The sequence below is a fragment of the Chiroxiphia lanceolata genome, chromosome 3, assembly GCF_009829145.1.
Source record: "Chiroxiphia lanceolata isolate bChiLan1 chromosome 3, bChiLan1.pri, whole genome shotgun sequence".
Taxonomy (NCBI): Eukaryota; Metazoa; Chordata; class Aves; order Passeriformes; family Pipridae; genus Chiroxiphia; species Chiroxiphia lanceolata.
Window position 1 is genome coordinate 96,239,310 of NC_045639.1, and position 23,214 is coordinate 96,262,523.

At 38.1% G+C, this 23,214-nt stretch overlaps 1 protein-coding gene across 15 annotated transcripts in view; it reads right to left on the reverse strand.

Annotated features, from left to right (window-relative positions):
- The window catches only part of DLGAP2 (DLG associated protein 2), a 455,535-nt gene that overhangs the window by 301,896 nt on the left and 130,425 nt on the right, over window positions 1–23,214 (reverse strand). Inside the window, exon 1 of one of the 15 annotated variants that reach the window (XM_032681605.1) lies at window positions 3,970–4,138. The exons of 13 other annotated variants lie outside the window; for them this stretch is intronic. In XM_032681605.1, coding sequence (XP_032537496.1) covers window positions 3,970–4,027 — 58 coding nt within the window. In that variant the 5' untranslated portion in view covers window positions 4,028–4,138. Of the gene's footprint in view, window positions 1–3,969; window positions 4,139–23,214 lie in introns of those variants that run through there. One more of the 15 variants, XM_032681598.1, reaches the window with a different exon arrangement.

Below are 23,214 nucleotides of genomic sequence, written 5' to 3' on the forward strand. Positions count from 1 at the left end.
GCTCTGTCTAAAACACTTATCATTTCATTGGTTGGGAAATTTGGTAAAACTTGTCTCAAATTTTGTGCTAAAGCAACTTCTTCCTTGGCTTCAGAAACAATTAGTCTGTAAAAATAAAAATCGTTAGAAAATTTTTAAGAGGTAAGAAACAGTTTTCAGTATTTCTTGCTTCCCCTTCTAATCTAAACTACTTCAAGAAAAAAATTCCTATAACCAGGAAGCAAAGTAAACCCAACAGTGGAACACATGGGCTCAAGAACTGACAGACAGGGAACTACGTGCGACATTCGCTTTGAACAATGTGCAAAAAAGCATCTGAATGTGCAAGAATGAGAAGAAAAATGTAGTGAAGATTGAATACTTCCACATTGGATTGTGGAAGACAGAGGTTGGGGATTTTTTGTTTGGTTGGTTTTTTGTTTTCCTGGAGCACCTCAGAAGGAAGAACATAGCAAGAAATTATGCTTTTCTTTCTCCAATCTACTCAACATTTAAAAATTTCTACTTTAGGTGAAGTGTCATCTACTGGACTTTCTGCATGGTAGACATGGGCAGCAAGTACTGGAGCCATCCTCTGGTAGTCTGGATCACTTTCTAACAGGAAAAGGGTTTGCCTTCAGTCCTGTTTTATGCCTTCATGGACATTTATCTATTTTCTAGACCTAGTGACAATGAAGGAATACATACTGCATTGAAAGAGCAAAAATTAGCCATCTAGCAATGCTTAATGCAAGGGACAGATCCCACAGTGCTGGCACAACCTGGGATAAGTGAAAGGGATAAAATTTGGCAAAACCAAATATCATGCAGTGATAAAGCCTTTAGTATTATTATTTAGTATTTTATTTTCAGTTATCAGCAGAACTGTTGGCAAAACTCAAGTCAAAGAGTCCTTAAATTGCAGACAACATTTTGTTTCCATTCAACCTGATCAAGCTGCAGCTGGGTGAATACTGGAGTGAACAGTGAACTGATGCTGAAGCATTACAAGACTTGCCCCATGTAGGTCAGAGGGACCGCCTGCCTAGACAGGTCAGTCAGAGGGTATAGCAAGGCTCATAGTAGCACAGGATAGAAGACTGCCTTTGTTGTTTATTCCTCCAGCTTGCTATTAGTTGGCTAGATTCAATCTATTTCCACATTTGGATAAGCCCTCAAGTAAGCAGTATCAAAGGCAGTTTTTCTTGCTGAAGTGCTGCCATGCATAGTTTTATTAATGCCAGCCTGAATTTCTTCATGGCATTCTACGTCTTACATCTGTTGTGAAGTGAAGCTGATGCAACACACCTGGTAAATGATGTACTAACGCCAACACATCAACTCCTATGGATTGTAGCTAATTTCTAAGTAAATGGCTAATTTTTACACATGGTATTTTTAGCAATCTGGATTGTTCCCCTACTTCTATTCTGTTGCATTAATGATAAGCAAAGGCACCTGACGTTAAGAAAATACCCAAACCAGGTAGTTTTCTCTGTTTCTATATAGAATCTCTTTTAAACATTCATTTTCCTTCTAGTTCCATACAAAACTAATCTGTATCAGCTTAAAAGGGTTCCCTTACTGTTCAAAATATCCAAAGAAGAGAAAGGACAAGAACACATACCAGGCAGTGGGAAGAATATAATTAGAATTACTTTCTTGCTTGGATAATTTTGTCTGGTGATGGAGTTATGATTAACTAGCCATACTAATTATTTATTTAAGACTGTTTAAAATATAGACCATGGTTTCCAAATGCCTGAGGAAAATGCTTTCCATTAATCTATACAGAACAAAATAAAGACTGCTAGAGTCATCAGCTGCCCAGTCTGTTCTTAAACATAATTTCTATGTTGCTCTTTATTTCTGTTGAATCACCTCAAGGCTGACAATTGCACAGGTGTCTTGGGATGCCAAATTCTCATTCACTTTCATAGGTGCCCAAGGCCTTTTGGATGTCCAAAGAAATTCTGACAGAGTATCTGACTAATGTAGTGGCAGCCTCGCTGCCTTCAGGGGTCTGCAACTGCAGCTGCTGCCTGCCTGCCTGCTAGGCTGTGCTCTCACTCACCTTGCTCTTCAGCTCACCCAGAGAGCTCTCCCTGCCTGTTCCTCACAGCTCCTGTTGCTCAGCCATGTTCCAGCTCACCTCAATCCCACCACTGCATCCCCTAAACAACTGTGGTTTCTTCTCTCCCAAGTCTCCCCTCCTACAAAAGACTGCAGTTCCTAATATCTGGCTTCATGAACAATTCAGAAGATTTCTGAAAGTAGTGTCAAGCTCATTTCTCTAGCAGGCAGGATCAGTCCTGATCCCATGAAGTCTGGTAGCAGCTTCTGGTTAATTCACTGGCTATAGTGTCGAAGCAGAATTAGGCCATTTGATGCTAAATTCTCAGGATGTGTCTGAATAAAAATAGTACAAATACTGTGGCATTCAAGCTCTTCATCCATAATATATTCATCTTGAAGTGCACAGCTGCCATGCATACATTTATGTAACTGCTATCTGTAGAAATATTTAAGCATTCAGTTCAACTCTGAAAAATATATTTAGAAAAGTTAAGGAAGGCTAAATGGTGAGCATAAGCAAGGAAGATAGTTATTAGACATACGTATCTTCAGAAGGCAGCAAACTGCTAACATTTTCACCTGAAACACTGAGGATGTATAGCATAGCTAGAAAATGTACAGTGAGGAACAAGGATGACCAGACATATGGAGTAGAGAGGAATTTAAGCAGACCACAAGTTTTGGGCCAATAAGTAGACAGCTTAAGGTGGCAAAGATAAGCATTCACTTTTCACAGTAGAAACACTTCAGGCAATCCATAAAATCCTCAAACAGGAGGCTTAAAACAAAGACAATGTCATTAGCTTACAGAACCTATTTCTATAATGTTTTTGAAATCAATAATGTAAACAGGTTAAAAAATAAGACTGGATAAAATCATGAACAACTGAGACATCAGAAGCTTTTAAACACAGTATGACCTCCAACCTGAGAGGACCAGACAGCAGAAACTGGATATGGATGAGACAGGAAGGTGGCAGCATTCCCTACAAACCTCATCTCCTGTATTGTTCTTGACCATCAACTACTGACAGCTTTGCCCTCTCCTATTTCGGCAGCTGTCGCATGCTTGCCCTACCCTGTTCCCAATCTTCAAAGATAAAAATGCTGCAAGTAACCCTTCCTCTACTTTTTCCAGATTTCTGCTCCCTTTCTTTCTAAACTCATCTGTGACAAAGCCTTTAGTATCACATGGTGTTAACAACACAAGCACAATCATATTAATCACCAATATTTTTATTCTGTTGCATCTCTGGCAGGCTTTTGGCAGTATAGCAACAAATATCCCAGTAATAAATGAGCTTTTAAGTGTACCAGGCTTTACTATTCAGCAGTGGCATGTGGTCTGTCATTAAAACTTAACTTATATAACCCCTGCATAGCCAGCGCACCAAATAGCAATAACAGCAACGACACTAAGAAACAATGCAAGACACTGCTCTGACCTCAAGTTAAGAACACAGGTCAACTGTCTTCCTAACTATGCTAAAATCTATTACTTCAACAGCTCTTTTCCTAAGCTACACCAACACACTACTGAATTGCAGTGAGGTGGGTAAGTAGGAGCACCATGCCCATTAAATCTCCATAAACAATTAACTTTTGCAGCTTAGCTCTACCCCAGAACAACCTGCCTGCTGCCATGGGATGTTGCTTCACTTCATGTAGGTCATTTGTGAGGTAATAGACAGTTTCAAGCAGCAGTAGCAGAAAAGTAGCAAAATCTCAGCACAACAAATCCTTTGATAGGTTTAATAAAAATATAGATCAAGTTTATTGCAGAAGAAATTGAGGAAAACAAAGCAATTACCTCACTTTAATGTATTTCAAATGTTTTTAAAGTATACAGAATTTTACTGCTAAAAATACCCCAACAAAACATACATTCAATGTAAAAAAATGCCTTAAACTTACCTCTTAGTTTACACTGATTTAATATATTTTTTCTTCTACTTTTCAACTTTCCTTGCATCTTGGGAATATAGTGGTTTTCTCCACCCGTTTCCTTCCTCTCACCTCCTCCCCCTCCAATCTGGCCTCCTTTCCTTCCTTGGAGGTTTTTAAGCTTTAATTTGAGAGTGTAAAGCTGAAAAATATTTGATACAATTTTGTTTTTTAATTAGAGAATTGAGCTCCTCACCATGGTTGAAGCATTTCTGGGAACAGCACCAAAAAGCTGGAAGCTACCGCACTGAGTAGCCCCAGCATCTCTCTTAAAATCATCATTCATTTATTTTTCCCAGACAACTAACGTTCCAGCATTTTACTTACAGACATGACAGCAGTTTAGGAAACTAAGGCTAGAAATGAGTCCGAGTCTCTTTGTTCGATTTTGGAACGTGAAAACTAGATTCCCAAATTCCAGCGTGGGCCCATCTCCAGCTGGAACAGGAACAAGACTCACCAAGTGGGATTTGACAATGTATGAGCTGAGGCTCGAGTTAGTCACATTTTAAATGAGCTCAGAAGGGCATTGATGATTATATGTTCCAACTGGAGGAGGTAGTTGTCAGTCTGCCTGCAGCGTGCATGTCACCACTCCGGGGAAGGGGAAATATTTTAGATCTTGTGTGGGATTGGGCATGCTGAATGGAGCACTTAGGAAGTCTCCTCTCCTGTAATTTGGATATTGTTGGGGATGGGGAAAAAAAGTATAGGTTAGATTTAACAATTTAGGAACTCTGCAACATGCATTCACACTGAGCACTGTTGAAGAGACTTGGTATCTCTATATGCGAGTGGAAGCCTACGGCCTGTTTTAGGTTTCCATCAGTTGGCACTAAGTTGTGCTTTACAGCCTGTTTGCATATAATTTTTAATTCTTGATTTAGTACAGTTAGAGTTTGCTTTCAAATAATAAGGAACATTTTTCTGATACGATATTAAATTTGTGGTAATGCTAAATAAGTCATATTTTCTCTAAATGCTTACACATATTTCAGGTATGTGGATTACAGTAGTCTTCCTCTCCATTCCCTGTTTGCTCAGTCATTACATTTCAGTCTTTCCTCTTAAATTTACTCTGTTTGAAGAACAGTAAATTGCTCCTACAATCCACTCACTTGTGTAAAACTCAGCAATTACTTGTTTACTCTTTTACACAATCTATCTACACATTCTTTCAAAGACAGTATTGCCCTTTTAGGTATTATACTGACTACAAACTGGACCTTTCTCAACCAGAAAATAAAATGTTTTAGTGCAAGTTAATGTATATATTTCTGTGTATTTAATTAATATGTATTAGTCATAAAAAACCAGTTCTGAACTAATTTATCCCAGATGCATTATCCTCTCACTTTTGTCAATCTGAATATGACATATTGATAACTCCTCTTGCTCATGTTTCTAATCTCGAAGCATCTCATATTTTCTGTTTCCTGCTGTTTACATCATCTACTGACTTCATTAACATGCTGTTCACTTGCTTTCTTTAATACTATTAATGAAACTATTAAATAAGGCTGAAACAGAGAGCAATCATTATAGCAGTTTACTGGACAAGTGGAATGGGCATCAGCCAAGGTTTCTGCAGCAAGGCCTAAAAGCCCATCTTCAAAATCATTCCTTTTAATTGGTTTTGCTAAGTTATTATTTGTTCAATTGACTGATATTTAATTGTGGCATTACCAGAAAACCATTTGGGAGACCTTGGCATACAAAATCTGACCGCTTTATGTACTTGCTCTTCTTTAAACCAAACCTACTGTAAAGTTTGGATTTGCTTCAGAATAGGTTTTAAACTATTTACTACAGTTCTCCTTTTTATTTCCCTCTTCTTACTCACTACTTCATACTATAGTTTACTCTTACAGATTTGAGATACTTGAATTAACTCCATGCAATTGTTAAAGCAATTAAGTTGCTTTAAAGCTCTTTGTTATCACATATCTGCAGAAGGGTATGTGATAACAAACAAATAATATTAAATAGAAGATAATATTATTTACTTATACCCACATAATGTGAATATATATATATGAATGTACCACAGACACAAAAAAATTCAAAATACACTTCCAGCATAACTAAGGGAATCATGAGAGGTGTCTATCCGTTAGACATCAAAAAAACATAAACAGAGAAGAAAAAGACCTATTTTACCTATACAGTTACTGGTGACCTGCAAACACACTAACTGAGAATAAATTAGGCTAGAAATGAGAAGGATATAACAACCATCAGGAATGTGAGCCTTCAGATAAGTCTTTCAGTACATGTAGCCAAGGCAACGAACCTTCTATCTTTAATACAAAGCTGTATTGGTTTGCAGAAGGAGTTGTCAAGTGGTTGCTTGAAAAGGCAGCACACCCATCCCTGATCTCAGACATGCCTGGCCCTATCTGCCTTCCAGCTCTGCAAGCACAACAGTGAATATCAACGATTCTTAACTCCTAATTTTATCTTTGAAAATACTGATTCATATTTGCTTCATGCTGAAAGTCTGGAATAAATACTGCATGGTTTTCATGGACCTAAACTGCCTTATAAAATCTAAAAATAAGAAAATTAAATTATTATTCTTCATTACTAAGAAGACACTAGCAACTGAATTTTTAAGTGTCAAAATTCCACCCTCTAAAAAATTAATTATCAATAAATACAAAAGGGGGAAAGCTTCACAAGCAAGGGCACTCCTGAAGACAGTGGACTTCAGCACTGACCAAGGTCTTCGCTGAAAAGCTCAAGTTCATTACATACAGCAGATACATTGGGGTCTGCTGCCTCCCCAGTTATATCAACACAGACCTAGGAAGAACAGATATAATCCAGATCAAAAGAAAATACCCTTGCTATTTGTTTTCCTTTCAGGGCCGCAAAGCATGGAAATCTCTCATGGCTTAGAAAAAGTGAAAAATATTCGAATTTAGGTCCCCAGAACTATTTTGGATCTGAGAAGTGTCAGAGCTGAGAGCAAAGGACAATCGGGCATTTTTGTGCTCATAATATTTTGGATATATAGGTCACTTTGTTCTGAGGTTTTCATCTCAGAAAACACTTCCGGACATTCAAAAATTTTGCTCGTGGATATATATGAGATTTCATGGAATGAAGCATTCTTGATCCTCCTTGGAGCATTCTCCTCTAAGTTTTTAACTCTTATCAGTGGAAGAAGGAGCTTCAGTGAAAGAACCTATTTAACCTTTATAGTGTATTATTTACATAGACTACTCAAAGAAAAGTAACAGAGCTGTTACCCTAGCTATGATCTTTTTTATATGGCTGAATAGTTCTCGGCCTCTTGAAAGCCTCGATTCATTGTTTTCATCAGCCTATCATCATAATGATACAAAGAAAAGTCACAGTAATTACAGAGCAGTCTTCATAAGAGCTATATTTAATAAGCTATGTTCATCCCTGTTCCAACTCCACTAGCTTCTGTCAAAAGCAAGGATATATTTAACCGTTTTGTGCTAGCTTGCATAGCTACAATTATTATCCTTGAGAAAGCAGTAATGTTTTAGTCCTTTTAGAGGTTAAACCTTATTGTCCGTCTGTTAACAAAAAACACTGAATAGTTCAAACAAATTGAGAGTGCAATAAATGTTCATAGACTTCAAACTAAGCATTCTTTCTGAAATCTTGCATAAAAATCTTAATTGTATTTTCCACTTTTTGGTTTGACAACAAAAACGGTCACAAAATGCAAAAATACATATATCTGTATGTATGCATGCATTAGCATAAATACAAACATATTGACAAGAAATACTAGTCAGGGGTGTATCATCAAAACTCTTTATTTTTAATCGGATTACTAGTTGCTTAAGTAGAATTAAGAACTACTATTAACTTCAGAAGTCCATAAGTAGTTAAAAAATATGGAACACTGAAAAATATTCTTTGTCTAGAGGAGACCACAATGAACATAGGAGACAGTAAGAGGAGACACTCTGCTGTGTAGCACAAAGAAAAAATGAGAAAAAAGTTGCTCAGGATACATCTCAGCACATAAATTGAGCATCAGATGTAATCTGTTGCCATCACTGGGTGGTTTACATAAACATTTATCTGTTATGAGGCCTCTGCAAATGCTATTTTGAATTGTTACTGGAAATCTATTTCAGTATCATATGAGCTAATAATAAAAAAAAACTCAGGGCACCAGCACAGCCTTGTTCAATTTTACTTATTGAATTTAACTGGGGGAAAATAATTTAGACTACCTTGCAGGAAGAAAAGGCTTAAAAGGGCTCACTAACAGTGGCATACAACTTCCGGTCTGGCATCATTTCACTCTCACTGGTTCTTGATAATTAAAAATACTGTTTACTTCATAGTACATTTAAAATTAATAAACAAAGTAATTTACATAGCTTCTTTCTTATGCTGTTTGCTAACATAGTGTGTTCTGCCACACAAGTGTTTACTTCCCACTGTCCTGAAGGGGAAGCCTTGTGCTCACAGGGAAGGAACAATATGGCTCAGAGAATTAGATTACAGAATCATCCTGCAATAAGTCACCATTCGGGGTGGAAGGGATAAGAGGCGAAATTTCACATAAAAGTTACAAGGGGGGGGGGCAGAAAATGGGGCCAAACAATAACTCAGATAACGTTAAGGGCATAGAATCCCAAGAACCCGACATGTTTTAAATCCATGCCAGAACTCCACACATCCCTCCTATTTTTAAAAAGCATGAAGTATCATAAAATCCTCCCATCTCATCTACTGCATACAAGATATCTATCTTCCCACACTGCCATTCTAGTATTATAAGCCTCAATATACAATGTGCTGTTCTCTAAATTAAAACTTTGAAAGCATACATTGTGCTTATAGGCTGGCTCACAGTCACAGGGATCATATGTGTTTGTGCATGTACATGTGAGTGCATGAGACCAGAGTACCGAACCTATTGATTAATTTCTGATTAAAAGAGAAGAGAGTGAAGCACCGGGAAAATTCTGAAGCAACCTTGTATGCAGAAGAATGCAAGCTGCAGTTCATTGGTGTCTCCATAGAAACAAGACATATTGGAGGGTGTAAGACACTGTCAGAGGACTAAAAAATTTCAGCTTCAGCAGAAAACAGAAAAGCACCTGAGGGATTTTTTTAACCAGGAAAACAAAATTAATTATTCATTTCCCATATAGGAAGCATCCGTTTTTTTAGATGAATTACTTAACATACATCAGGATTAACTTATGGACTGGCTAATCCTATGATTTTCTAATCCATAAAATCTGTAGAAAACACAGCGTTACACTTCTAACTATAATACCAAAGAGTAGGTATACAAATAAGTAGGGTGTCAATGAATAATTGAAAGCTCTATTCAGTGTGCTGTTAGTTCTTGGTACCATTTTCATACTTGCTTAGGACACAGTGCTTATGCATTCATATGAATGTTGGCTCATATGCAGAGCTGCATTTTGGCCTGTGCAAAATGTGTCCTCAGGAGAATTAAAGGCAAATGGGAGACTTAGCTTCAATAAGACACTGCTCTAAACCTGCTCAGCATCCCTCCTACTTCAAATGAACAGAGACTCACAGCATGCAGCTGCAGCAACTATTTTTAAGAAGTTGAACCCACACACAGGATGGATTAAAAAAGCCTCGTCTCCATATGCCAGACCTGAAGCTATAGGCAGAGGGTTTTTTCATATGTGACCAAGAGACCTGTGCCAGCTGGTAGCTTCACAGGATAGGTTGCTGTTCCCCGATTTGCTGCCCTGAACTGGCTACTGAAGCCTCAGGGACAGTATGCCCACAAGAACTGACCTCAGACCTGTCAGGTCTTCTCCAAAAGACAGATATTCCTTATCCATGGAGCTCGTGAGTGCTGGAGATAACTCTATCTCCTTTTCTACTGAAACAAAAATGCTGGGGAAATTATTAGTTTTCAGTTTCCCCATCAAGTTGTTTCTGGTCCATTTCCACAAAAGAGTAGATAGTCTGCTTCATGCTGCCTTCATGGTCCAGGATACAGACTAGGTTATGTACATTCCTGCTTGTGCTATGCAGGGGAACTAAAGCTGAGAACTGCTGTTAACTTTTGGCTATAGGTCCTCGCAGTTTTAGGAGCCTCTCTGAGGGCTGAATTAAGATAGTGCATGTCAGACAACAGAAGAGAAAAAGTCTTTCAGAATAATCAGGTGACATCGCATGCCATGATGCCATAATGATGTTCAACCCTTCCACAACTAGCCACTTTATGGAAGACAAGGATTAAGAAAATGGATGAAAACTATGAAACTTCCCAGCTGCAAACAAGAATTAATGGCTCTAAAAAGATGTATCAGTGAGTGGGAAGCAAAGAGGAAGTTCAAGTGAAAAGAGTTATTCTGGGGCTTTTTAGCATGCATGTCACACATAACCAAGTTCTGTACAGAGCACCCATGTTAGTAAAAATATTCAGAAGACATACTGTAGACTAAGTATTATGCATATTTTTTATCAGTTATGACCTTCATAATAAGTATGCAAGCATTAGAGCTCTGCCAGAGGATACTCTAGATCTCACAGACTTGTATCAAGATGCATCTAAGATCAGAGACAATCCTTTAATTAACAAAGCATGTCATCTTCCAGTCAGTTGTCAAATTGATACAAAACAGAAGAACGGCACTAAGAGTGATTATTACTTGTTTATGTCCAGCTGTGTTTTTTAGCATATGTGAAAAGATGGAAATTCAGAGAAGTGTGAACTGATACACACTCATTTACACTAAAGGTTCTCTAATCTGTGCAGCAGAACGGAAAGCAGTGTACACTGTGATCATGTATTACTGCAGTTCTAAACTAAATTAGATGGAATGGTGTTGACATATTTCAGGAGAAAATTAGTTATAGCTTACCTACTAAAGTCTTTATTATCCATGAAGTATGCTTGACACTGACACTTATTTTTACTAAGTATGATACTTTATAGGAGGCTATCCAAACCCTCTGACTAAATGCTTTATTCTATCAGAGTTTATAGGGGCATTCTTTGACATTAGAACTATTGCATAAAAAGCACATATCTGTATTGTGTAGTGCTGGAATTTCATCATGATTTTGACATTAGAAACACACACTGAGTTTGCAGTAATACTCAATGTGCTATGCTTACTTGCATGTATGAAGATTTCTTGCACACTGGACAAACCAGAAAAGACCCATCCATACACTCACTAACTCAGCTAAGAGGCAAATCTATTCTCAGACCTAAATGGTTCAGGTCTATGTAGCAAAATTCAATGACCAAAATAAGTTGGTTGGTCCCAGAACTATGTTAGACATATTGCAGCAGGGTCACAGATGAATTTTCCTAATTGCAATTCTAGGAACAGTGAGATCAAAGATTTCTGCCAGATCTTCTGTTCCCACAGATGCACACAGATCCATATTTTACAGAGATTCAATTTATTTGGGTAGCCAAGGCTGCCTGAGTCAGCATAGGATATATGAAGTTTTAGCACAATTACTAGAGAAAACATATTGGCCATGCCGGCCATCAGAGAATTTTGTCACACACAGTTATCAGATGTGGGGAAAAAATCGTGAATAACTTTTATGAAAGACTGAAGAATACTACAGTGTGTCCATCACTCAGGTCAGTGGTTATGGTGTAGTGCAAGACTGATGAATAATGGCTTTAATTTCATGCTTTGCCAAAGGGCTCTTAAGGGACGTGAGGGAAGTGACAGAGCCTCTGTTTAATTCTCAAAATAAGGATAATGATCTTTCCTCGCTTCAGAGTTGTGCTTGGATGAAGACTCAGGCAGGTTGCTGTAGTGTGCAACAGGTTCACATTAGGTTGTTCCTATATATATGTATATATATACATAGATACACATATATGTGTACGTATTTTCATCAATAGATAACATCAAGAACCCAGTGAGTTTAGATAAACATTGCAAGTTCACGTGCTTTCCTAAAATTTTCAGGCAACACTTTTTACTTAGAAGGAGAGATGATTTTGTAAATATAAAAGATTTACAATATATTTCTTAAAGCCATCCAGAACAACATAGTGCAATATTCTTCCTTCAGTTATTTTACCGCTTTGGCATATAACATATTGATTGTGAGCTATTTAAGTGACTTTGTTTGTGGGTTTGCATTTTGTTTAAAGCTGCTTTGAACAACTTTACTACTTTCCATAATTAAAATAAAATAAAGCAGAAAAGGAACACATTAATTTTCCTGTCAGAGTTGTATTTATCCCTAAGCACTTTGAGCAAGACACAGTGATGCACAATATGTTGCACAGTTATTCTGCCTGAGTAAAGCTCCTGATATTAAAGAATAACCATGCATCCAAGAGACAGTCAGCCTTAGGCACAGACAGATTGACACAGCGTGGTGCAACATTTTTGTCCAGAATCTGGAAATGCCTGCTTGTCAAACTTTGGCAAGAGTAAGTCTGCACCATGTGCATCTCCTTGTAAGTTTAATTGTCTGTATACAAGCTATTAGTCTACCTTCAGGAGTTACTTTTGTTAACATCTTCCTCCTTCATTTGCAGTATTCTGGCTAAATGAATATTACTACATCAAATAAATGAAAGGCAATCCATGGTAGTTTCAGGCTTTTGACCAAGCCTGAAAGCAGAGCCAATGAATAAGATCAGTCAATTTATCCATCAATAAATAAGTGTTTGGCTCTAAATCAGTACTGCCATTCCACATGCGGAATTGCTTAAGGCAGAGGTTCTTTTAGCGTGGACCACAGCTCTCCAACATCTTGATCTCCTGCCATCACTGCACCACAGAGCAGGCCTCCTTCACTTGTATTCCTCATTATTATCTCTTCACACTAGTAAATATTGCAGCTATGCTTGATGAAAAGGGATATTTTAAAAAAACTTATAAAAAATCATACTAAGAAACAGGGATCAGTCCCATTGAAACTGCACAACAGATCTGCAGCAAAATCAGAGATTTCTTAGAAGAATTTGTTAGTAGCAATAATCGAAAGAGTGCTACATAGATAAATCAAGATACGCACAAAGAAAAGGCATTTACTGAAAATAAGTACTATGTATTTTACATCTCCACCTTGCACTTCTGTTCCACAGCAGAATGAATCAGCGTGAATAGCATGGTGATGGCTTCTTTAGAAGGCATATCTGTATGCCTGCTAAGAAGGATGAGCACACTGTACTGTGTCCTGTATGAGTTTATTCAGATAGCTTAACTGTATTACAAACTTACAGACTATATATATCACTTGCATTTGTTGTCCACATTATTGTCATCAGGATAGTCCCAAGACAGCAGAATTGCATTTTTTCTTGGTGTCTAACTTTTGGAATTATACAATTTTCCTGGATATTTATTTTGGGCCTGGTTTCATAAAAATCATAGTTTAAATAAGCCCACTGTTCATTTTCACTTATCTACAGGCTATATGAGGCTACATTTTCATGTATCTATAGGCTTTTGTGGATTTACACAGGTGTCACTGCCAGCAGATATCTGAAAAATGTGCAACTGCACAGTTCTACCATTGCCATGGGACCTTTTTGAAGACGTGAACCAATTTGTTCTCTGGGCATGCACTGTACAGGAAGGAACTCAGCACTGCTACCGAGTTTCGGTCAAAGTGACCTAGAACAAAATCTGCACCAATAGGTTGAGGAGCAACCCACATCCAAGGACATGGTCAAAATTCCACTCGCAAAGGAGGAGATGTGCTGCCTGGTGACCCCTTCAAAGGGGTTGCTCCTGGAGGATGGGATGCAGTGCAGTGCCATGAAAGCAGCCGGACTAGCTGCCTGCCAACCAAGGCTTTTCTCCTCAATCTGAAAGGTGTTCCCCGTGAGCAACAGGGGCTGGCCCCAGCTCTAGCAGTAAGGGAAGAGTCTCATCCCCTCTTTGTAGGCTGAGATGAGGGCACAGAGACACACAGGCTGCTCTGACGCACATTCGCTCTGATTTTTGCTGTGCCGGATGCCATACAGCCTCTCATGGACTGGATCATATCAAAGACAGACAAAAAGAGGGCATGAATCTTGCCTCTGCAAATATATTTTTCCTCATATTTAAATGTTTTTGAAATAGTTGATCCGCACTGTAAAACTGGAAGATTTTTCTCTAAAATAAGTATAATACTTTAAAAAGCATTTTTATTAACTGAAACACTATGAAATTTATCAAAATATAGCTATTTTGGAATACTTCAGGAGAAACTGGGTTTCCTCCCCTGGAAATTTTCATTGACACTTTTAAAAATAAGTGCAATAAAATCTCCAAAGGTGATAGAATAAAATCGATCAGGTTTTAATTAGAAGAAATTCTGGACAACTTTGAAATTTCACATTAAGGTGTTGTTTTTCAGGCAGGCCTACCCTACACTCCTTCTCTGTCATGAGAACAGGCAGGATGCCACTGCTGAAAAGCTTACATGATTGAATTTTCTTGTGCTTCTTCTACACATCACACCTACAACGCATCCTAAGGCTCTGTAAACTGCTGCTCCATACTGTGATGATAATATTATTATCAATATTAATATATTAACCTTAATATATTAAGAACTTTTTATTTAAAACATTTTTAAAGAAAAAAGCACCGTACAGGATGCCGGTATCCAGGCACCAACAGTGGGGGCTGCAGGGGGGCTCTGTGAAGAGAGGCCAGAGCTTCCCAGTGTCAGACACAGATAATTCCAGCCAGCTCCGACCCACCCACCGCAGGGCATGGCTGAGCTAAGGTGGGGGTGCCTCGGGGAAAGTGTGTGCAAGAAAGGGCAAAAGCACTGAATAAAAGATTGTGAGGAAGAAATAAGTGAGACAAACCTGCAAAAAAAAAAATCCCCAAACCAACCCTGTGAGCACCAAGGTGAGAGCAGAGAGAGAAGGAGGAGGTACTCCAGGCACCAGAGCAAAGATTTCCCTGCAGCCCATGGAGAGGACCATGGTAGAGCAGCCTCCATGGTGGGGCAGCCACAGTGCAGCCTGTTAAGACCCCACACATAAGCAAGTTTATCATGAAGGGCTGCAAACCATGGAAGGACTCACACGTCAGAGAAGATGCTTGAGAAGAAGTAGTGGTAGAGAGCAGGTCTTACGGACAGACATGAATCCTCATTCCCCATTGCCTGGGTGGGGGAGGCCAAGAAGCCAGTGAAGGAGTGAAGCAGAGCCTGGGAAGAAGGAGAGGCCAGGAGGAAGGCGTTGCTTTCATTTCTCTTTGTTTCTCACTATCCAAACCTTTTTTAATTGGCAATAAATTAATCTCCCCAAGTTGAGCTGGTTTTGCCCATGTCGGCAATTGATAAGTGACTTCCTTGTCTTTATCTCATCCCACAAACTGCTTCACCTGTTCACCTTATTTTCTACCTCATCCGGCTGAGGAGAGGGAATGAGAGAGTGGTTGGATGGGGGTTTGGCAGCTTGCTAATGTCAACCCACCACAGTGACTGAAATCAGAAATACACAGTCTTCTGGAAATAAGGTCAGCATGACATCAAATATTTTGTTAATTAAATAGAAAGCACTGCTTTAAGTCATCAATACAAATCACAGTTGTAGCAGTTTGTAATTATAGCTCAAATTACATTAGAGTTTACTAGTAGAATGTTTATCTATTTTTTACAACAACAATATTCAAAAGAATTATTAAATAGATAGGTGGAGAATACACTGCTCCTTGAAATTTCTTCAGGCTCTGGTCGAGTTATACAGCAAGATTTTGACACTAGTCTAGAGAAACGGATTCCAACATTTTGCCTAGACAACTTTCTTTGGTATTGGAAGAGGCATGTTTAACCCTGCAGTACATCAGTGGCAAATGAAAGAACCCCATGAGCACAGTATGCGGCAAACAGGCCATTTTGTGTGAATAAGCAATTTAGTCCAAGTTAACACAGGGAAATCAAATCAGCTCGCCAGACTGAGGTTTAGTTACAGCGATGTAAACTTGAAATAACTTAAACTAATGTCTTAGCAATTCAAAAGATAATCTGCTTTATATAAATGCTAAATCACTAACCCCTCCATCAGACCAGATCTCAGGTTTTATGAGATGATATATAAACATATTCTTATTAATCTATGTGAATCAATGTCATCTTGCTGAAAATAAGGATCTTTCACTTCTCAATTAAGATTTATGCTTACTTCTTGGGTGAGGAGCTTACTTTTTTTTTTCTCCCTCAACAGCATTTGCTACTAATATCTTATTACCACAATAGATCTGTCCAATATCTTTTATTTTTGCAATATACTAAGCTCTTCTTTTCATTTAATGTTGCCATTACCAGTGAAACACCACTTTTTGTTTTATTCTTGTTTTAACAGAGAGAAAAGAAAGCTACAAAAAAGTCTTCAGAAAAAGTCTCCAGCTGATGCAAGATTGCTATAATTCTGATTTGTCTAGGTCCCTTTTGAGGCATAAAATGTGTGAGGAAAACCAAGTCCATTCTAGAGTATGTATTTTAAAACTTTCATTGAGCATCATTTATGTTGAGTGTAATCTGGTTTTGAACTTTTGAAGAAAAGCTAAAAGATTCTCCTGGCCTCTTAGTTTTAGCCCATAATCTCATGAATATAATTTTTAATAGATACTTTTCATAAGGCAGTAGGAGCCAAGGCTGTAGCTTTAGGTGGCAATGTGTTGAGCAGAAAGAAATACATTTATGTCTTCTAGGTGGACAACAGAGTAATTTTACATCCAATTTTGCCCACTAATAAATACCCCATTGACTTGGAGTATTTGTATTACTGATACTATATACTACTATAACCTTTTGCTAAAAAGGAAATGAAAATCACACAAATTTAATTTTGAAAACAACCTGTAAAACTTTTAGTTGGATGTCTGAATCTACTGATATTGTCGGCTTAGGAAAGGTCTGGTAGATCCCTTCTTCCCTTTACTTGGGCACATTTTTATTTTATTCCTCTCCTATTCTATACAACTTGTCTGTAAAAGTGTCCTTCATTTAAAGAGAACAGATGCTAGCACAGTAATCACAGTGTCCCCTTCCGTGTTGGAAACAGTAGCTTGGAGTCCTGTTCTCAATTGTTATTTATCTGTTCATGACACATCACAGCTGTGTGAATAAGACCACTTAAATTTAACCATAAAAACATTTTTTTTTTTTAGAGGAATCTCTATTAGTCAATGTCCAATGCTGTTTTGATCTGCTTGCAGATGTCAAGGTCTGTGAAAAAATTTCAAGCACATCAGGTCTGTCTGAATTCCCTTGGAGCAGGGGTACAGGTACCATACACACATGATCAGAAACTATGCAGTCCCCCAGCCTGAAATTCTATGGAAATCTCACATTTTCATAACCTACTGAATACCCCAAAATTGGATTCCTAATGGCACGCTACCTGGAAATTCAAATGTGGCCTCTTTTATTTTCAGAGTAACCCATTTGAACACAGATAGTTAAAATGACTTGTTATGACAATTTAACATGAGTGAAAACTCTAGGAAGGAAAAAAAAATTACTTCACCCTTGGGGGACAGGGAAATAATATTTGTATTGTATTCAGAAAATAGGCACTGCTATATGAAAAATAATTATAGCAGTTGATCGCCTCATATCTAACTGTTACTAGAATTTAAAACTGAAATCAGTAAAATAGAAATTGTGCCATTAAATTAGCATTGGAGCAATATTCTTTTGAAATACAATTTTAAACCTCTGAGTTCATTTCCAGGTCTCTGTGCTACTTTGTGAATATGATTTCTCCTCTTTCCTTCTCATGCCCAATGCAGTAGGGCGCATGTGGCACCTTTCAGGCTAGTTGACTTTCTCAATGCTTCAAAACTAAAATGAAACTAAGGGTAGAATGTGTTAAAGAGTTGCACTATGTTAAGTCAAGATCTTGATGAATGGCCAGTTCAGTAATAAGAGCCTTGTCTAGCACAGCGGTCCTGTACCATGGCTAGGCTTTGTGAACAAAGATTTGGGAAGGGCTCTACCCACATTTGTTACAAGCACGTTGGTGGCTAAAAAGGTTAATATGAGATAGACACGTCTGATTGCAAAAGGCACAGCAGAAGGTCCTGTACCACAAGAGAGAAAAAAACCCAGTAAGCTAGCCAGACTGTTTTTGAAGCCTCTTCAGGCCAGGAAGTAGTAGAATGAAATATCTGCAAAATATTATAGTGTTTGCAATGTCAGAATCTGCTATAACTGTGCTATCTGGCAGTATCTCAGCACTGCTCTTCTGGCTCTCTAACAGAAAGTATGTGTCTACGTGTATGTGTGTGCATGTCTGCGTGTGCGTACGAACAAACGCCTGCCTGTGCTCGCCCATTACAGCATTCCTGGGTGAGACCAGGTACAGGAGACATGAGATCCTAGGAGAACAAGAGAAATCAGAAGTGAATCTAAAGATTACATTATGATAAATATATATCTGTTCTTGCTTACTGAAGCATAGATGTATCAATAAACCCTCACACTCAGATCAGACACAAGGGGTTTAATACAAAGCAGTAAGTGTCTAGATAGGAAATCTAGGGAATTGTATCTGGGATGCATGAGAATGATAAGAAGCAGGCATTCATTACACAATAGGCACATAAGGGATCCACTAAAGTGTTACTACAACTAGCCTGGAAGGACACCAAATACCAAAGGCTGAGATGATGTGCCCAGTCCCAGGAAAAGGAGTTTCTTAGATTAGAAAGCATTTCCCTTTTCCCACAGGGTTTCATCCTAGAGCCCACTATAACCTAGAGGAAGCTCATACTCATTTTCATCTAGAGGGCACCCAAACTGTTACTACTACTGCCTTTTTTATAAGGCAATGTTGCATTATGAGGCACAATGATAGCATTGACATGAATATAGTAAGAACCATGAAGCTCCATGAAGGCCTGAACTGCACCAAAATTGATAGGATTTTAGGGCATGGCCATGGAACTACCTTCCTCTGGAGCCTGTGCAAGAAATCCAAAGAACACACAGAAGACTGCACAACTCTACTACATACTATTGCTGACAACTGTCCTACACCATTCAATGTTTTGAAAAAATTTCTGTCTAAGTAGGTTTGCTGATAATGTTAGCTCACCATCCCAAACTTGGATTTTATCTCTTTCATCACCCTGCTGAACACATTTCAACATCTGCAGTGCGAACACTAATGACAGGGGTTCACCTCTGCTTCGTGCTCTAAAAGCAAGGTCTTACTTGAACAGTGCTTAGTTTCATAAAGTCCTCATCCTTCATTTGCTTTATAGGTGCTGCTAAAATGGAAATTATACTGTTAAACAAAACATCCTGTTCTGCAGTAATATTGAATACCAATACTGTATCAAAATTGGTTGCAGGAATCTTGCAGATACTTCTCTCCTCACAAGAGGAGAACTTGTTATGAAATCAATCCATTTTAGGAATCCAGCCTTTAGATCAGGTAAACTTATCAAGCTGGTTAATATTTCTTTGGCTGTACATCTGATTTAAGAGGTTCTTACTGGAAGTTAGTCTTACTCCTAGTTCCAGATCTTTTCCTAGATCAACCTAACTATCATCTAGTGTGGCTTAAAATGGAAAGAAAAGAAAATGGAACTACACATACAGACAGAAGAAAATATTTCATAAAAAAGGCCTGTTCAGCTTGTCTCTGCATGTTTTTGAAATATAATATCTTGTCAAAGCTGTGTTTTGGAGTGTGGCCACAGAAAGAGCGAAGTCAGCACAACCGAGTGCACTTCAGGCAGGGAGTGGGAAGGAAGAAGTGTCTGTGGGCAGGATGTGAACCTCTTCAGATGGATCTGCTAAAGGAATAATGAAATGGTGCCACAACTTAAGTTAAAATATGGGGGAGATAAATGCTTAGACGGCAGTTCAGAGCAATAGCACAAATTAATTGTCTAATTGTAAGGTATAATTTAAGCTTTTACTAAGTCTATGAAAATGTATATGGACTACATATTTATGAGGAAGATACCATTGACTCCATATAATCAATAAAATCGAGAGTCCCCATGACATTTAGCTATTTAGCCTGCCAATTTTTATGATACTACAGTATTATTCCTCTTGGTTTAAGATGTTTTCTCTTTTCAGCTGCTACTATGCCTGCACAAATGGGAAGCAGCCAAATGATTGCAGTGAGGAAACAATGAGGGTGAATAGATACAAAATGCTGTCAAACACACTAAGTGAACAGAAAAAATACACCTTTAATTTCTTTAGTTTCTTTTAGTTCTTTCCTGCTGCTATCAGCAGTCAGCCAGGGGGAAGGGATACGAGAATAATTGTTCAAATGACAATATCCCACTTAAAGAGCCACTGATAAAATTTATAGGACTAAAAACGCGTGAAAAAAAACTGGGATTAAAAAATAATTTCTGGAGAAATGTATAGAATAGCCTCTGAGTTTTGTGCACTTTCCTAGCCTGGAAGCTGATGTGAATGGTGAGGGATGTGAAGTTTAGAGGAGTTTAACCCAGGCCTCATCTCTAAGAGTGCCCGCACAAAGAATAGCTTTCTAAGAATAAGCACCTGATTCCCTCAAAAACAAGAACATCTGAACTGTGCCCACTTCTCAAAGCAATGCTGAGCTCACTTCCCACTCCAACCCCACAGTACAATTTCTGTAGGAGATGAAATAGCTCCGTTTGGGTTTCCTTGTCATTATGTGGAGGAGCAGCCACAGTGAGGGAGTGTCTGTGGATGTGTGCTGAAGTAACATCTGATCACCAACACCTGCTTTCCTTTTAGATCTTGGCATTCGAAGTGCAGGACCGTAGCGGAGTCCTGGCAGAGGGTGCTACACGATCCTACAGGCAGGCAGGCTGCTCCCTGGCAGCACAGCCTGCAGAGCACAGTACCTGGCTCCCCCAAGCCACACGCTCACCAGCCATGCCATAAATATTCCTGTGCTGCAGGAATATTTATTTCAACATGCCTGGCCTGCCCTTGCCCCTCCTCTCTCCAGGGGTAAAGTACACAAGATCTGGAAGTGCTCTTCCTCTTCGTGAACTGCTGCGAGATTTCTGCCCACAGGAACAGCACCTGGATCTCACAAGCAAAAAGCAGCCTGACATTTTCTGGCCTCTGTTATTAAATGGTGCATAGCCCTTATCATGATCCCAGTTAAGCCAGTAAGTGTTTTGCCATCAGCTTCAGCAGAAGCATGTTCAAGCCCTAGATACCAAGGATTTGATGATGGCAGGTCACCTAGAAAATGTTGGTCTTGTATCAAATGTCAGATAGAGTGCTAAGAACTGGGGGGACAGACAACACATTAGTATATAGATCAGCTAAAACTTGAACCGAATGACAAAGAATGCCTTTTCTCAGAGAGCATGGAAACACGTGTTCCTTAAGTGATTTTTCTGCTTTGAATTTTTTTTCTCGATTTCTTTTGATGGGCAATGGTCACCTTTAAATCTTTGACTCTGATATTGCAAGTAATTATTGCTACCACAAACACTGCAGTAGCATTTATTATTTGCCTATCATTTCTCTGAAGATGTTAATAGTAACTATGATGCAGTCTCACTCTCCTTCACTAAAAGAAATCTATGAATTACTATGTGGTTTTCTCTATATATCACTAAGTGCTCTACTGTGAGGGTTGTCTGACAGTAACAGACTTGTTACCCTATTTGTACCTTGGTAATGTACTCCTAAGAGAAATTAATAGCTTGCTAAGCAGAACTACTTTGCTACTTTCTGTTTGCTTTGCTGGCATTGACACTGTCCTGTACAATTTTCAGGCTTTAATAGCAATTTTGCAAGTGCATCTGTCAAAGGCAATTAAATTCTATGACAGATATAATTCAAATTGGACCAATCCATGCAAATCTTTCACTGTTGCGGGTATGAATATTTTATATTACATAACAAGAAACTAAAAGCAATTCACTTTAATTTAGCCATGGTGTCTTCAGCCAAGGATGTGTGGGTTTGTATGTACTCCAGCCCTTTGCACTGTCCATGGGTAGAATTTTTAAAGTATATATGAAAAGAAAAAAAGTGTATTCCTTGTGGTATTCAGAGAAAAGGAAGGTGGCATTTACAGACCTTGTGCTATACTAAACTCTTATGAATGAAAAGAATTTTCTTTTTAAAATGAGTAAAAAAGCCAGCTAATTTCCCTTACTACCCTAGAATAATTTATTAGGATTTTTTTAAAATAGGAATGTGGATCCCATATTCTTTCCTTTGTGTGCACACTTAACTCCCTTTATATTCACATCAGAGACATCTATCTGGTCTCATTTGTACTACACTCGTGAAACTTGATTGTACAGAAGTCCAGTTATTTGTGATGTTCCCTCATGTACTCCAGCACAAATTCAAGCTTTTCTCCTCAAAACCAGAACCAAATTATCAACTACATAAGCTTACTGCAACAACAAAGGTTAAGAGCCTAAAATTAAGTAGAGAACTACAAAACATAGAAATCAAAAAGTTTTCAGAAAAATACAGCTGAGATTTCTAATACATTGGCAATAACAGAATGCCAAAAATAATAAGGAAAATCTATGGAGCATAACTAATATGATGTAATCTGTGTTACAGAGTTCTATGACTCCTGGATATATAATTTAAAAACTTACTAGATAAAGCTCAAGTGGAACATCGTATGCTCTGTTCAATGGCCCTTTCTCCTTCTCTATATTTTTAAATTAATTTAAGAACTGGATATACTGTTTTAAACATAATGGATATGTTGCTTTTATTTATATGCCCTGCAGTATGCTTATTACTCCAATTATGTTGATTATCTTTTCTATTAATTTTAAAGTATTTTATTATTTATGAAAAGCAGCTGCCAAATCTGCTTCCCTTTAGTGGGAAATTATAAGAGATGCAAAATTGGAAAAAAATATTAATGCCTTTTTTTACATAAAATTTCAAAATAGGCGGACTAATAAAAGCAGTGACTACACAGTAATTTCTTTATTTTTGTTCTCCAGAAGATGGACCCTGCAAACCGCTTGATATTTGAAATTTAATCAGCTAAGCTACATAACAGTTATATGTCTGAAACACAGAGCATGCAATTTGGCCTCTACACTCAGTATCTGCCACTTTCCTTCAGCTTTCGCTTAATATGCATAAATGAAATCTGTGAAAATGTCTTCATTTTTCTAGATCACTTTAAAAAGCATTTGCAGTGAAAAAGCTTCCATGAAGCATATTAAGTAGATCTCATTATGCAACTATTTGGACAAAATAGCCTTTATTCTGTGTTTTTTCTTGGAAAAGCAAAGGATAATGCCAGGCACAGTGCTGATG